The 16532-nt window shown below is 35.4% G+C and overlaps 1 protein-coding gene across 1 annotated transcript in view; it reads left to right on the forward strand.

Annotated features, from left to right (window-relative positions):
- The window catches only part of LOC306844609 (neuron navigator 1-like), a 66651-nt gene that overhangs the window by 31414 nt on the left and 18705 nt on the right, over positions 1-16532 (forward strand). Inside the window, exons 4-13 of the mRNA XM_079376867.1 lie at positions 829-967; positions 4643-4946; positions 8522-9266; positions 10263-10667; positions 11781-11822; positions 11909-12063; positions 12166-12342; positions 13296-13348; positions 13550-13573; positions 13844-13921. Of these exons, the coding sequence (XP_079232993.1) occupies positions 829-967; positions 4643-4946; positions 8522-9266; positions 10263-10667; positions 11781-11822; positions 11909-12063; positions 12166-12342; positions 13296-13348; positions 13550-13573; positions 13844-13921 (2122 nt within the window). The remainder of the gene's footprint in view (positions 1-828; positions 968-4642; positions 4947-8521; positions 9267-10262; positions 10668-11780; positions 11823-11908; positions 12064-12165; positions 12343-13295; positions 13349-13549; positions 13574-13843; positions 13922-16532) is intronic.

Consider the following 16532-nt stretch of genomic DNA (forward strand, 5'->3'; position numbering starts at 1 on the left):
ATATTTCAACTCTGAATTCTGAGAGTCAAAATTGCAAGATGTAAATTTATGATTATGAGTTTAGAACTTGCAAATGCACAAGTCTGATTTGTGAAATATAAATTCACATTTGAGAGAAAAAAACAAGAATTGTGAGATTAAAAAGTCACAATTACCTTTCTTTTAAATTCTGTGGCATAAAAAAGAATTGAAAGATTTAAACTGTGAAGTCTGAGGGAAAAAAGTCCAAATGTAAAGAACTTGCAATTGTAAGATATAATCTCTCAGTTCTAAAAAGAGAGAAGAAGAGTAGGAATTGTGATAAAAAAGTCACAATTAAGTTTTTTTAATTCAGTGGCAGAAACAAAAAGAAAAGTCAAAAAGCGAGTTGTAAACTTCAATAAATGAGAACAAAGTAAGAAAAAAAATCACAAATACCTTTATTCATTTTGTTTTATTCTGTGGAGGAACAAATGTCAGAATTGCCAGATGTGAACCAAGAATTACTAGTTTTATAATTTACAATTATGAGATAAAAGCTTGCAGTTTGGAAAAAGATCAGAATTGTGGGATTAAAAAAAAAAATGCAATTAGGTTTTTAATATTTTTATTTGCTGACAGAAAAGAACTTCCATGGATATCAAAAGTGAGAGTAAACTCATTTATTATTTCCCCAAAATAAATTTTGGAAGAGAAACCTGTAACAAACTTGATTCTTAAATGAATCATAATAGTAATTCTTCTGACTCTGAGCAATACAGTATGTTCTGGGTGTGGTACTGTGCTATCTTGCATGATTCAACCTTTCCTGCTTTCTTCTAAACGTCTGTATCTCCTGTGTGTGTGCAGTTGGGACGAGAGCAGCTCCATCAGCAGCGGTTTGAGTGATGGGTCTGATAACTTGAGCTCAGAGGAACTCAACGCCAGCTCGTCTCTCAACTCCCTCCCCACCACACCTGTCGGCTCGCGACGCAACTCCTCCGTCATGGTAAGCAGCTCAGAGACTAGGGTTTTGTGCACCGAAAGATTTCTTGAACGTTGCATGTTTGGATTTGGTCAAACTTGGCATAAATACACTGCTAGTTAATAAATCAGCAAGCAGGTTTGAGACATCATATATTTTGCACTAAACATGATTAAATATTCCAAATGGGATTCCATTCAACTTTAGATCGCAGCTGCTGTAAAAACAAGCAGACAGTGGAAGTCTATGGAGAAACACTCCTCACTTTTTTTCTGTTTGATTTTACAAACTAAGGGATAAGAAGTGTTTTTCTGTGGTAGGAAAATATCTAGAACTCATCCAAAGTCAGTCATGTTCCTAGAGTTCCTAGGTCTTTGGTTTAGATCAATGTACATCAATCTACAACTAAAAAACATTATGCAACAATTTGAATATGAAGTTGGCCATATTCTGTCCATGAGTTAGAAACCTGCTGTAGGAAACTTTTAGTCAGAAAAAATGCATTAAATTGGTCAAAAGTGACAGTAAAGACATTTATAATGTTATTTGAAATAATAGCTGTTCTTTTGAGCTTTCTATTCATCAAAGAATCCTGAAAATGCAAATGTATCACTGCTTACACAAGAATATCAAGCAGAAATGTTTCTTGAGCAGCAAAGTTTCTGAAGGATCACTCGACACTGAAGACTGATGCTGAAGATTCAGCTTTGATCACAGGAATAAATTACATTGTACAATATATTCAAGTAGACAACAGTTATTTGTAATTGTAATAATATTTCACAAGATCTTCTGTTTTACTGTATTTTTGAACAAATAAATGCAAGCTTGGTGAGCAGAAGAGACTTCTTTCAAAAAAATCTTACCGTCCCTTTTGACTTAACTAATCATATGGATAACTAGCAATGAATTAGTTTGTTCTAAAATGAAATATGAGCATGCAACCAGTGCTTAAAAACTAAAACTGGATGCGGACACCAAGGCACATATTAAAATGACTTCCATATCTGTTTTTACATTGTTTTTCAGTTCCTTCTCTGGTAAACACTGACATAAAATAACCTCTGAGGATTTGTTCAGTGTCGAGACAAGAGAACGCAAGACGTCTTGACAGTTTCAGGCTCTAGTTTCAGGCTGTGGTTTGGTGTTTCTGCCATCTTCAATTTAACGTGTTACTGGTTTGGTAGTCTGCTGTTTTTCAGTGTTACACATACAGCCTGAACATTTCTACAGCTGATAAAAAGCTCAATTAAACCGTTTCTGGTTTGCGTTTCTGGTTTTTCTCGTTTTGTCACACCAAGTTGTTAATGTTATAGAAGCATCACAAATAATGATTACAAATAATGCAACACAAACAAAGTATGAGACACATGTGTATCACATTCACCCCCTGCAGTCAAAGTCAGGCCGGGAGAGCCAGTACTTACTTTAAAAGCCTGGCTTTGATTTTCTTAGATGAATTAAGAGCAGCTGTTTCCCATTGGGCACGTCATTTGCTTGTTTGAAGCGCTCGCTATCAGTTCACCGTGAAATCAAATCTTTGTTTTCCTCGTCATTAGAGACACAAATATTAATTCTCATACAGACAAAAAGGGAATAATATGACTTGATCGACTTTCTGTTGCTATGGTAACAGCATCATAGCATGGTTACAGAAGATGTTCTGGTCTTTACTCTGGTGTGAATAGAGAAATGTCATATTCTTGGCTCGCAATGCGATTTCCAACGTTTTTATCCATAATTGGCATGTTATATATAATGCAAAGTTATTACCATCTGAGAAATGTGCTCTGTTTCTTTCATGTAGACTTTATTATTGAAGTAAAACTGTGTCCATAGAATAACATCAGAGGATCCAAGTGTAAATGTGGGAAAGTCTTTTAGAGTAAGATTCCCTGAGCTGTTTTTTGTTGTTTTTTTCTTGAACGCTCATATTAATCTTTATGTTTTACAGCCGATGCAGAGAGTGGCTTTTGATTGTGGTTATTACATTCTAGATAGCAGAAACACTCGCATCATTCATAGTGTATTTGTGTATTTCAGTGTGTTGAGGCCTCTGTATGAGGCCTCTGTCCATTTGGTTTTACCTTGGAAAAACGTTACATCATAAATGTGGGGAAAGTAAGTCATAAATGAACTTGCATGGAAATATGCACTTAATACTGTCCAAGTCATAAAGTATAGGCTAATTATATGTTGATTGATGATTAGCTGATTTTCTTAGACCGCATTGCTAAAACTGCCTGGTCCTGCAGATGTACTTTATTCAAAATCAACAAGATCAGGCCCTTTCCTTTGGAGCATGCTTCACAACTCCTTGTTCAAGCTCTTGTTCTGTCCAGGCTGGACTATTGCAGGTCTTCCAGCCAGTTCTATCAAACCTTTACAATTAATCCAGAGTGCTGCAGCAAGATACATTTTTATTGAGCCAAAAAGAATGAAGGACTCAAATCATCAAGGGCTCTAATCACCCTGGTAACCGTCTATTCACTTTGCTTCCATCTGGTAAGCGCTTCCGTAGCCTGATGGCAAAAACTGAGAGACTTAGCAGGAGCTTCTTCCCCCAGGCCATCAGGCTCCTAAACTCTAACTCTGTATCATAACATCACTTGACTCCATGTAAATATCACCATATCAATAAGCTATTCATAAATTGTATCTACCTCATATTGCTGCTATTTAAATACCCTGTACAACTTTTTTGCACATTCTTTTGCACATTCCTCTTTATTACTATTTAAGTCAACAACATACATGCACTGTCCTTGGAGCGGACCTGACGTAATTTGACATTTACATAAACGTAATATGTGCCTCTAGAACAGGGGTTCCCAAACTTTTCCAACCTAGACAATCTATTTCAAGACCCACCAAAATATTTGAGATAAAAAAACAATTACTATAAACTTAATCTTAATTAAAAGCATAATATGGCAGAAATTAAGTATTTAAGAAAAATAAATATTTTATTTCATAGGCTAGTTCCACTGTAAACTTATACTAATATTTACCTTTTAATTTCTTCATTTACAGACGTTAATGAGTCTATCAAATATGTCCATAAAACCTCGAAACCTCAAGTGTTGTTAAAAAAAAAGCCTTAATCCAACACTTTTTATTTTTATTTTTTTTTAGTAAAGCATAAGAAGCGAAGCTCCAGGGTTGCATTTATTTAATCAAAAATACAACAAAAAAAACAGTAATATTGTGAAATATTAGAATAATTTAAAATAACTGTTTCGTATTTGAATATGTTTTAAAATGTAATTTATTCCTGTGATACAAAGCTGAATTTTCAGCATCATTACTCCAGTCTTCAGTGTCACATGATCCTTCAGAAATCATTCTAATATCCTGATTTGCTGCTCAAGAAACATTTCTGATTATTATCAATGTTGAAAACAGTTGTGCTGCTTCATATTTTTTGTGGAAACAGGGATACATTTTATTTTTCAGGGTTATTTGATGAATAGAAATTTCAAAAGAACAGCATTTATTTGAAATGAAAATCTTATTAACATTAGAAATGTCTTCACCGCCACTTTTGATCAATTTAATACATTCTTGCTGAATAAAAGTATTCATTGCTTTGAAAATAATCTCACAGACCCTAAAGTTTCGAACATTAAAGTGTTATATAGTATAATCTCCCATATTAAATCTGCTCTTCTAACCGTGTGTGTGTGTGTGTGTGTTTAGCTGCGGACGGATGCAGAGAAGCGTTCTCTGGTGGAGAGTGGACTGGCGTGGTACAGCGAGGACAGCAAGTCCTTACGGAAAGCTGATGGAGTTTATCACACAGGCAGCCTAAAATCAGAGCCTTCCAGCAAGTGGAGGAAAACTCGGCTTCCGGATGGTTCTGTGCAGGACAAGGCAGGGAAAGGAGAACTGAAGAAACCTCAGAGTGTCGGACAACCTGGGAGCTTCAAAAAGAGCCGCAATCCTCCTGTGGGCGTCACCTCACCCATCACACACACTTCACAAAGTGTGCTAAAAATTGCAGGTCATTTTATTTTATTTTTTATTTTTTATATTTATTTTGTTGTTATTTTGTATTTTATTTTGTTTTTCATTTAATATTTTTATTGCAGTTTTATATTGTTTTTTTATGTTATATGTTGTTATATATTTTATTTATTTATTTGTTTATTTATTTTATGGGGGGGGGGTGCTAATATTGAGGCTTTAGCTTTAACAACAGACTGTATATTTGGATTTGAATATATTTTAGATATAAACTCATTAGGGGGACCCGTTCTTGGCAGCAAAACAAAAACTTTTTGTTCTACAAACATGCATCTTCACTTTTTCATCCAGCATGCAGCTCCAGAAGGATTATATATTAATGGTACTATATCATGAGCTGGAAATGAATCAGTTGGACAAACTTCTTAGGTTGTTTGTTACCGCTGTCATCCATAACCTGCTGTAAATGAAGACCATGTGCTAGACAGAGTTTGGTGAAGTGTCTCTTCAGCAGATATCAAAACGATGACTCCATAAAGAACCACATCAATACTATCAAAACTGAGTCTTAACTTTGATAGTTCAAAGTTCTCATCATGTACTCATCCTCATATCAATCCATGTTAAGCTTCTCTATACAATGAATGCATACAGTGACCAGGGCTTCAAAAATAGACAATAACAATCCTTAAAATAGTCCATGTGACTCAGTCTTCTGAAGTCATATGATAGATTTCTGTGAGATTTAAGTCATTAGCCACACAAAAAAAAGGGGGGGGGGCACCTTTTTGCTGCATCTTTCAAACCTCATTAAGTCATGCTGGTTTAGTATTACATGAAGATGCATAAATCAGGGTGAATTATTCCATTAACTCTTCTTCACTATGTTTTTGACTTTCTTCAAGTGCCTGAGCAGATTTCTTGAGAGAGAAGCCTGTCAGGTTTATCTTTTCACCGTCTTCCATTGATGCCGTTCACCTGTTGGCAACCTAACCTTTCTATGCTGGATCCATAGTTTACAATGACATTTAAATGTCAGGGACCCAGTGTACTTAGAAGAAAACCAGCAGCTGTTTGGCATTTTACTTTGTCATATTGACGTCCTGTTATTAAAGTACCTCACAAATGGCAAAAGCATAATCACCAATTTAAGGAATATAAAGCCTAGAGGTCATAGCACTGAATAAAACTGAATGTTTTTGGGTTGTGTGGCCACTTTGAAGTAAAATTACTCCCTATATATAAAGAAATTAATACTTTTATTCAGCAAGGATGCATTAAATTGATCAAAAGCGATACTAAAGACATTTATTTAGTAATGTTACCAAATGTTACCAATTCTGTTGTTTTGAACTTTCTATTCATCAAAGAATCCTGAAAAGCACAACTGTTTTCAACATTGATAATACAATAAGAAATGTTTCTTGAGCAGCAAATCAGCATATTAGAATGATTTGTGAAGGATCACATGACACTGAAGACTGGAGGAATGATGCTGAAAATTCAGCTTTGATTAACAATATATTCAAATAGACCATAGTTATTTTAAATTGAAAAAATATTTCACAATATTGCTGTTTTACTGTATTTTTGATCAAATAAATGCAGCCTTGGTGAGCCTAGGAACAGTATTATGTATGTAAAAAAAAAAAATGCATACTGAGCACACTATACATACTACTGTATATACTGCAGAAATCATAAGAGTAAGTATATACTACTGTATGTATTATGTAGTAGTATGTACTGTAGCTACACAACTAAAGTCTGGAAACCATAAAGTTTTCATTTTAAACAGTATAATAGCTGTTTAATCATTTCAAACATAACAAATGTGTTTTTAAAAATAGTTTGCATGATCTCATAATGGCCTTTTTAAGAGGAAAAAATGAAATTATACGCAAAAATAAATCAGATAATAAGCAGGCATGTTTTCAGGCATTTCCCAGCATGCCACGCTCAGATAATGCTCTCCGCTTGATGATAGTTTATCTGTAGGCACTTTGAGAGCTTCTATCATTAGTGTTCGTTCAGTGATTAAAGCTTCATAGAAACTCATCTATCAGTAATTAGTCCTCCAAACGTCATTAAACCTCATTAGCTGACATATTCTTGCTCGCTCTCTTTCACTGTAGTATGCAGATGTGTGTTGTGTTGACGCACTGCTCAGGTCACGTGTGTGCTGGTGTTTATATCTTGTGTAGGCCGAGACGCTCTTTATCTTTGAAGTGTCTGTAATTAAATGCAGATAGCTGCTTGCCCTCGTCTTCATCAGCGATGACTCGCATACTGTAGATTTAGGCCACAGAACCTTAATCATGGCTTCAATCAGGTCCTCTCCATGACTTCATCTGAAGTCATACCCCAAGGCTTTCCTACTCACCTTTCTAATGATTCGTCTCTGACCACACCAAGCACGCTCATTCATCTTTGCCAGGGTTATGTCTAAAAACATTTGGTATTTCCATCCTAGAGGAAGTTTTTTTGCTCACAGGTTGTTTTCCATATTTTATAATAATTAATGGAGTATGAACAACCCAAGGTTTCCTGGTTTTTGCTTTCAATGGAATTTAGTGCATTTAAAACTGTAGGTTTTAAAAGATAAATAGTGTTGTTATTGTTATGAAATTAGTATTAATTTAATTGACATAATGTTATAGTTTTTATTACAATTTTTAATCAGTTTTATTTTTTATATTTTCCATTTTAATTTGAGTTAAACCTTTAGTAATTTTGTTGTTTTTGTCATTATTGGTAAGTTTTTTTTTGTTGTTTTTTTGTCTGTATGTTTATTATATATTTATTAATTCAGTTTCAGTTATTTAGTACATCAAACTGCTAAATTAAAATGAGAAATGTGTACTTGGCAACTAGCTGAAATGATTTTTTTCAATATTTTATTACAGTTAATGTTTATTTTATTTCAAGTAGAAACTAATTATTTATTTAAAATATTAATAAAGTTTGGATTTTAGCTTTAGTTAGCTCTAATAACTGTAAAAATGTAAAATGTTGCCCTGGCAACCAACTGAAATAATAAAAAAAAATACTAAAATTACTAAAAGTAAAACTTAAATAAATGAAAGCTAAATACTGTAATTTAAAAAATAAATAAATAATATATATATTACAAATTTCTTTTAATTTTAATTAAACCAGAAAATACATATTAAAACTCATAAAAACATATTCTAATAGATTATAAATAATGCTGTAATAATATTTTAACAAATAAAACAACACAGATTTTTTACATTTTTGGGAGATTGTATAGAAATTTTGGTTTAAAAAAAAGAGAAAATTTCAGTTGACCTTTATGTATGAAGTAGAAGCAGCAAAGTCTAAATTATCTAAAAAGTTGTAGGCCGTATCTAATTTTAAAGGAATGGATTTCTCTGAGCAACACAATGAAAATATTTCCCTGAAATGACACAAAACCACATGAAGCTACCAGAAAATAGTCATACAGTAGTGATGTGTAAAAATGATTTAATAATATTTCCCTCTGCATCTTCAAACTTGTGTGACACCAAACATCGGTGCTCTTGGGTTTAAATAGGCACATGTACCTATGAGTGACACTGAATGACTGTTTTCTCTCTCTCTTTATAGTTTCTAAAGGAGACACTAAGGCAGTTGACAAGGTAAAAATGTCCGTCAAGACAACGTGTCTCCAGCGTTCGCGCTCCGACGCCGGCCGGGACAACGAGCACCGCAAGCCTCCCTCAGGTCTGGTCAAACCCTCCGCCGGCGCCTCCTTTGGTTACAAGAAACCGCCGAACACCGGAACCGCCACCGTCGTGACAGCAGGAGGCGTCACCATCACCAGCGGCTCGGCCACTGTGGGCAAAACCCCCAAGTCCTCGGGCATCCCCATCAAACCCGTCCCAGGTGGAGGCGGTCGCAAAAACAGCCTGGACGCCAGCGGCTCCGAACAGGGTTTCCTTGCACCCAACGCTCGCGGGAGCATTCAGTACCGCAGTCTGCCACGGCCTGCCAAATCCAGCACTATGAGCTTGACCGGACGCCCTTCCTCTCGCCCTGTTAGTGGCAGCATCGAGACCAGTCTCCTCACCCTTAAACCCGTACCGCCTCTGCCCAACACCATGCCCACTAGAGGAAAAGACGGAGGCAGTTTGAAAGCAGCTAGTCGCCCGAGCATCACTGGACCTGTCAACCAAACAGACCGTGAGAAGGAGAAGGAGAGGGCCAAGGCCAAAGCCGACCTGGAGATCAGCTGTCTGAAGGCTGAGAACCAGAGCGACAGCTGTGGAGAGGCTGTGGAGAAGATCCACCGAGTGCGGAGGACGAGCACGAGTAAATACCTAGAACTGAGCTCTCCGACCAGCACACCAAGGTATAACACTCTGCACAAATACATAGATCAAATACAATTCACTGCAATCAATTCATGATATTAGTAAATAAAATAAAGTAAAATAAAATAATATTATTTTTAGCAACAAAAATGTAAATAAATGACTTAAAATATATATAAAATTTAATTCAAATGTATGAAAATGTCTTGTAATTAAATTGTGTGTGTGTGTGTGTGTGTATAAATAAGAAATATTTTAATAATACTTTATTTGCTATAAATTATATGCTTGTATAAAAATATACAATATATATTTAATTGAATTATATATTAAATCATATATATTTCAGGGTCTTAATAATTCTAGTCAATTGCCCATTTTTCTTTTGTGCTGATTTTATTTGTCCTAAATTAATGGCTATTTACTATTAAGCAAACAACTATTTATTTATTTATGTATTATTTTAAAAATAAATTCTATTTTAATTCATCTAATTAATTTAAATTTAAAATGATTTCATTTGAAAAGTATCATGCATTGATTATGATGTGTTAAATATTTATTTATTTATTTATTATTCATTAAATTTTACAGCTGATATTTCTAGTCTCTGGCATTGCAATTGAAATATTCAGCAAATCATAACAATCCATCTATGATATTTTCATATAATAATTGGGAACAACTAGGAAAATTGAATGACTTATGTACCTGTGGAGTCTTTCAAAAATAAAACAGGGGAAATATATATAATGTAAGAGTTTCTTATTTCATAAAATAAGCATAGGCATCATTTTTGTAGGAAATGTTCTGCAGATGCCCTGTGTATTTATATTACGCAAGTTATGCTACTCAATTATTTAAAACCCTTTCTGGAAACGGACATTAAGAGCCTTTGAGGTTGGTTTTATGGTTGCCAGCATGTTCTTCTTTATTTAGTTCCTTTGGATGCTCTGAAATCCCTTCGGTACTTGCCTACAGAAGGTCTTTGAGTTCATTACTGATGATGATGATGTGGTGTTTGACTCTAACAGGTTGTTGAGCAGCAAGTCTCTAGTTCATCCTCCCAGCTTGGCTCACCTAGACAAGGTCAACTCCAACAGTCTGGACTCCTGCATCACCATCCATGACCTTCCTCCAAAGATCCCTCCCTACTCCAAGCTGCAGGACCTGGCGGGCTCCCGCGTTCCCCCTCGATTCACTCCGAGCCCCGCGCCGGTACTCCACATCGACTCTCCCAGCTGTTTCTCAGGCCAGACGCTGTCGGTCAGCAGCTCCCCCATCCTCTACCCCAAGATGTCCGGCCTGCACCGCAGCATGGAGTCACTGCCGCTTCACATGAGCGTCCCCTCCAAACCAGATCTGGGAGAGCAGGATGATGCCAGGAGTACTGGGACGTGGGGTGCATGCAGTCGGACGTCCATCACTTTAAGCGACAGGTGAGTTAGGGTCTGTTTACTGGTTGTATTTTTTTAACTGATTTTAAATAAAATAATGAATGAATGAACCTGGTAAAAAGAGCAGCATAAGTGGTCACACCAACATTGTGTTTTATACGGTATTATGCTCACTTAAAGTCCCTATTAAATCATTGTTTTGTTTTTATTATAAATTATATAATTATAATAATTATATAATAATAATAATAACTATAATTACTATTATTATTAAATACTGCTAAATATGTATTTTCTGTATATATTAGTAATATATAATAATTTTTATTTAAAAAAATATTATGAAATATGAATACAAATATATTTATTAAAATATAAAATACATTCAATTTATTTAAAAATAAAAGGATAATATGTAATTAATAATAAATATCTTGTGGACAAATAAATTAACCTTATTTATTATTATTCTTATATAAAATATAACGTTTTTAATATTGATTATATATTTATTATTATATATATGCTATCATGTAAACTATTAATTATCTATTATATTATGAATTGTCAATTATATGTATATTATTTTTTAATAAAATATAATATAAATATAAATATATAAATTATATGTATTTTTATATAACTTATATAAAATAATCAATTAATTAACCAATCTCTTGGACCAATTGTTTATTTTAACAAGTTGCAAAAATAAATTAACCTTATTATTATTATTATTAGAAATAATAATAATAATTATACGTACAATTATAATTGTAATTATTAGTTATAAATGATATATTATTGATCATCATATTATATGTTTTACCAATTTTAAAAAAAGTAATAATAACAGTAATAATAATATTATTATTAATTATTAATTTTTTATATATAATTTTGTCTTACGTAACACATTTATATTACTGCATGTACTAAATCTTCCAAAAGAGCACAATAAAATATTCACAGGATACTCATGTCATTTGCTGCGAGAGAGTCGCTCCCTGCTGGAACAAGAGCGACACAGCAAGAGACTGAATGATTAGTTAAACAATCAGATGATTGTATTGGACTGGATATCAGTGTAATGCTAACCATGTTAGTTTGGGGTGAGCTATTTATACTGTATGTGCTGCTCTCTACCCCTCCCAGTTTACAAACTGATAGGAACACCTTTCCCAAGAAAGGATTAAGGTACATCTATTTTAATTCAAATCAACTAGTACAGCATTGCAATGTAAGATGCTTCTGACCCACGCATGTTATGCTTTCTTCCGCAGTCACTATGGCAGTGGCCAATCAGAGGGAGAAGTGAGGGAACGTCGTCACTCCCACACGATCACGAGCATGACGGATTCGGAGAGCCCGCCGCAGCTGCCCTCGCCGACACACGTGACACAACCCTACCTGGGAAAATCGCCACCGACCAACGTGGGTGAGTAAAGTCAAACACTCTCAGGTGTGAGATTTTACAGCAGAGGCACATGACTGAGATCAATCATCTTCAATAATGATATGACGCTCTCTCTCTCTACAGTGGCACCAATCCCAAGTTCAGGCTCCGGTTCCCAGATCACACGCTCCAGCAGCATCCCGGCAAATGACATGGGCTACGAGTTGTACGGCACGTCTCCTCTGGGCAGCTCTCTGTCTCTGGCCGACCGACCAAAGAGCATGATGAGATCCGGGTCCTTCAGAGAGCCTAGTGAAGATGGTGAGCCATGGGCACTAACCTACTCCTCGATTTGATGCAACATGCATAAATGCTTTATTTTGCTATTAAACTGTGCTCAAGTTTATTCAAACATCGATAAGAGCTCAAACTAACTTAAATGTGTTATCTGTTGCTTTTAATGGGGTTCGAGAGTTTTAATGTAGCTTTAATAGCCCCCCTTGTCTGTCTTTGAGTGTATTCTGGTCCAAGAATTTCACATGATATTGCTTGTTAGAGTCATTTATATAATTATTTATTCAAATTTTGAATGATCTTTTTTATTTTTTATTTTATTTAAGTTTTATAAATTTTATAAAATGTTTTTGTAATTTTATTAGTTTTTTTATATTTCTATTTAGCTTCATTTTTCTTGCAGTTTTAGTTTGTCATTTTTATAATTAAACTTATTTCAGCTAGTTTCCAGTGCAGCGTTTCTATTAATTTTTAAGTTTGTTTTTCATCTAGCATTTGTATTTTTTTCAGCTTTATTCCAGTTAACGAAACAACATTTTAAACACCTAGTTTTAATAATTGTTATATGCTTTGTTATATGCGTTTCTATTTAACTTAATTTTTTTCAGTTTTATTTTTAGTCATTTTAGTAGTCTAACTTACCTAAATGCATTTCAGGTAGGTGTTTTTCATTATTTATATTTGGTTATTTTTATTTATATTCATTAGTATATTTCGTTGTCATTAATTTATTAGTTTAGTTTTTTAGTTGGTATTTATCATGAAATTGGAAGTAATCCTATCATCAGTGACCTTATTTATCTTTATTTTATTTGGAAATAGACCATATTATTGAAGTAAAATTGGTTGCAAACAGCATTTCTTGTTGACTTCAATTATAAAGCAAAAATATAACACTGACCTTATTTTCTAAGTTAGTGAACGAACTAAACTATGGCTCTAACCTGTATTTGTGTGTCATTTTGCTCTCTTTCTCTCAGTTCATGGATCTGTACTGTCTCTGGCCTCAAATGCCTCATCCAACTATTCATCAGTGAGTAGAAACTCTTTGTTTCTGTATTTGAATGGTTTTTGTACATAAATGACAGTGAGTAAGAGCACAGAATCTGATGTGACTGGTTCTTTATTTCCTGATATTTCTCTTAACAACCAGTCTTTTTTCTCTATTTCCTGTCATTTCTCACTTTTTCTCGCTCTTGATCTTTATCTCCATTTCTGTATCATGCACTCTCAGACTGAAGAGAGAATGCAAGGAGAGGTAAGAATTATCTCATGACACTGTTGTCAGCTTCTCTTTATCCTTCGTTTCCTCTTATTTTCTGCAAGAAAAAAAACATTCATATTCACCTTTGATAGTAACTCATTCTTCAAAACATGCAAAACAACCAACTATAGTTTGTGTGTGTGTGTGACGTCATTCTTACACTAATTGCATTACATTTAATTTAAACTATTTGCTAACCATAAATGTCTATGTTTTGAAAATACCTTGGATTTTTAATGTTTCTAACTCATTCTACCATCTCAGCAAATCCGGATACTGAGGCGTGAGCTGGAGTCGTCTCAGGATAAAGTGACCAGTCTGACCAGCCAACTCTCAGCAAATGTACGTGCAAAACCCCATTATATACACAACTGCAGATTTAAAATAAAAACTGGGTTATTTTACTGCATTCTGTTTTATTGGTATTGTTTTAGGGTGATGTATTTCATAATTTCACAATTCGTAATTGCATATTATAGATTTATTAGTAATTTTTTTTTTTTTTTTTATTATTTAATTGTATATTGCATGTTTGTGTCATAGTAGTTGTCCATAATATGTTGTCAGAGTTGGGGGTTTTCAGACACGCTGTCACTTCAATGACGTCACCCGCATTTCTACATTCTGACACTTTTCTAAACTTTTCAGTCATCATTGCTTGATTTCCTAGAATTATTAATTGAATAATGAGTGTTGCCATGTAATATTAATAATTGTAATTCACAATATTTCTAGTGTTTTAAATCCAGATCCCTTCTCACTGCAAGCTCCCACTAACCCCAGCTGCCTTCAGCTCACCCTGCACTGATCTGCTGCTTCAACACCGCTGGCTTCAGCAATCCACTCATGCACTGTGATGACCGTCGAATCTGGATGGGTTTAGTTTTCTCAGAGGAGTTTGTGTGATTCAGACAGTATTAAAGGGCACCTGTTAGGCAAAATTCACTTTTACATGTTGTCTGAACAAATGTGTGTTGGCAGTGTGTGTACACAACCACCCTATAATGATAAAAATTCACCCGCTCCTTTTTTTTTAATCCCCATAAATCATAAGCAGTGTCTCAGTACAAGCCGTTCCCAGAATCCATAAAATGTGACGTCACATATTACAAGCCCCGCCCACGGCTGTTGACGAACACTGCCGTATTAGCAGAGACCCCACCCCGCCTCCGCCATATTTATCTCCACGCTACAGCATTCAAATAAGAAATATCTTCTTATTTAAGATACAGAAGTTATTCCGTCAAGAGCAGTGGGTGGTTTTTTGTTTTTATTTTATTGTTTGGGTCATATTAACAGCACATACAGGCAGCACAGGTACTGTATACAGTATTATGCTGCTGTTACTTAATATACCCATCTAATATAAACATACGATTTCTTTCCTAGTTTGCATTCACAGACATAACCGATTGTGTTTTTGTGTGTTTTTAACATAAACTTGTGTGATTTTGACAGTTTAAACACAATAAGACATGAGCGAGACACACATGCCACATGACAGCGGTTTTCTGTGTGCTTGCTTCAGATGTGTGCGCTGATATGGCTTTAAAACACATTATTATAGCACGATAGACATGATAATCAAAACCAAACAGATGGCAGAGTATCTGAGTTACGAACTGTAAAGATACAGTCATATTCTGGAAAGGGGGCGCGGGGAGCAGCAGCTCATTTGCATTTAAAGAGGCATGCACTAAAACAGCGTGTTTCTGCTTCTGCTCAAATTAGGCATTTTCAAAATGATATAATATATTATCTGTGGGGTATTTTAAGCTGCAACTTCACAGGCATGTTCTGGGGACACCTGAGACTTATATTACATCTTGTAAAAAGGGGCATAAAAGGTGTCCTTTAAAATCACTAATTCTATAAAACACAAATTTGTCTAATCACCTCAGGGAAAACTAGTCCTGTCTGAGTAGGGCTCTACAGTGTGCTTTATATTGGTGTGCTGCAAATGCACTTCAAAATCACCTCCAGAGCACCTTTAATGAAACATTTGAATTTCTGATGCTGATCCCGGTGCATATATGAATGTGTGTGTGTGTGTGGGATGAAGCGTTGTGGCCCTATAGTCCTAACAGCAGTGTCCCTCTCTCCCTGGCTGATGTCCTGTCCCGGCCTCTGATGACTGACTGCTGCCTGGGGTTGCTGGCTGTTGCAGGCAGGCCAGGTTTGTTGGACTGTCACTCGTAGCCCCATCCGTCGCTGTTGCATGTGTCCCCCCGCCCTTAGTGTGGCGCTGACTGATGATGTGGAGTGGAAGTCATTTATGTTTGCTCTGTGGCTTTCAGGCGTCATCTGGCCAAGTGTTGATGATGTCATAGGGTTGATGCTGGGTGCTGTATGAGGGAACCACAACCGCAAACACTGATATAGTCAGTGGATTAAAAGTTGTTTTTTTAATCTGAACAAACCCTTAAATTAAATTATTTAATTTTGTTTGTATAACACAATTTGTGCTATGTACAGTACATGTCCACCCAGAACCAATGAGAACACCCTGAAAAAACACCTAACAATTCCCTGGAAGCCACGCAGAACATCCTTGGAACACTTGCAATCTCATAGCAACCACCCTAGAAACTCCTTAACAACCAACCAGAACACCCTAGCAACCACATAACGCCCTAGAAGCCACTCCAAACACTCTAGGAACTGCATAGGAACGTTTTAAAAACACTTTAGCTACTGCATAGGAACACTACTGTAGCAACTCCTGAGTATACCTAAGCAGCCTCAGAGCAACACCCTAGCAACCACCCAAAACATCCTTGAAACTTCAGACACCTTAGCAGTTGCATAGCAACACTGCTCTAGCAACAACGGTAAATACCTCAGAGCAACATCCTATTCAATTTTTCAACAATTCAAAATCACTTGCCATAGGGACTACCTTAGTAACTACCTAACAATTGCTCAGAACACCCTAGCAACTGCATAGCAACTG

The sequence above is a fragment of the Barbus barbus genome, assembly GCF_936440315.1.
Source record: "Barbus barbus genome assembly, chromosome: 25".
Classification (NCBI taxonomy): Eukaryota; Metazoa; Chordata; class Actinopteri; order Cypriniformes; family Cyprinidae; genus Barbus; species Barbus barbus.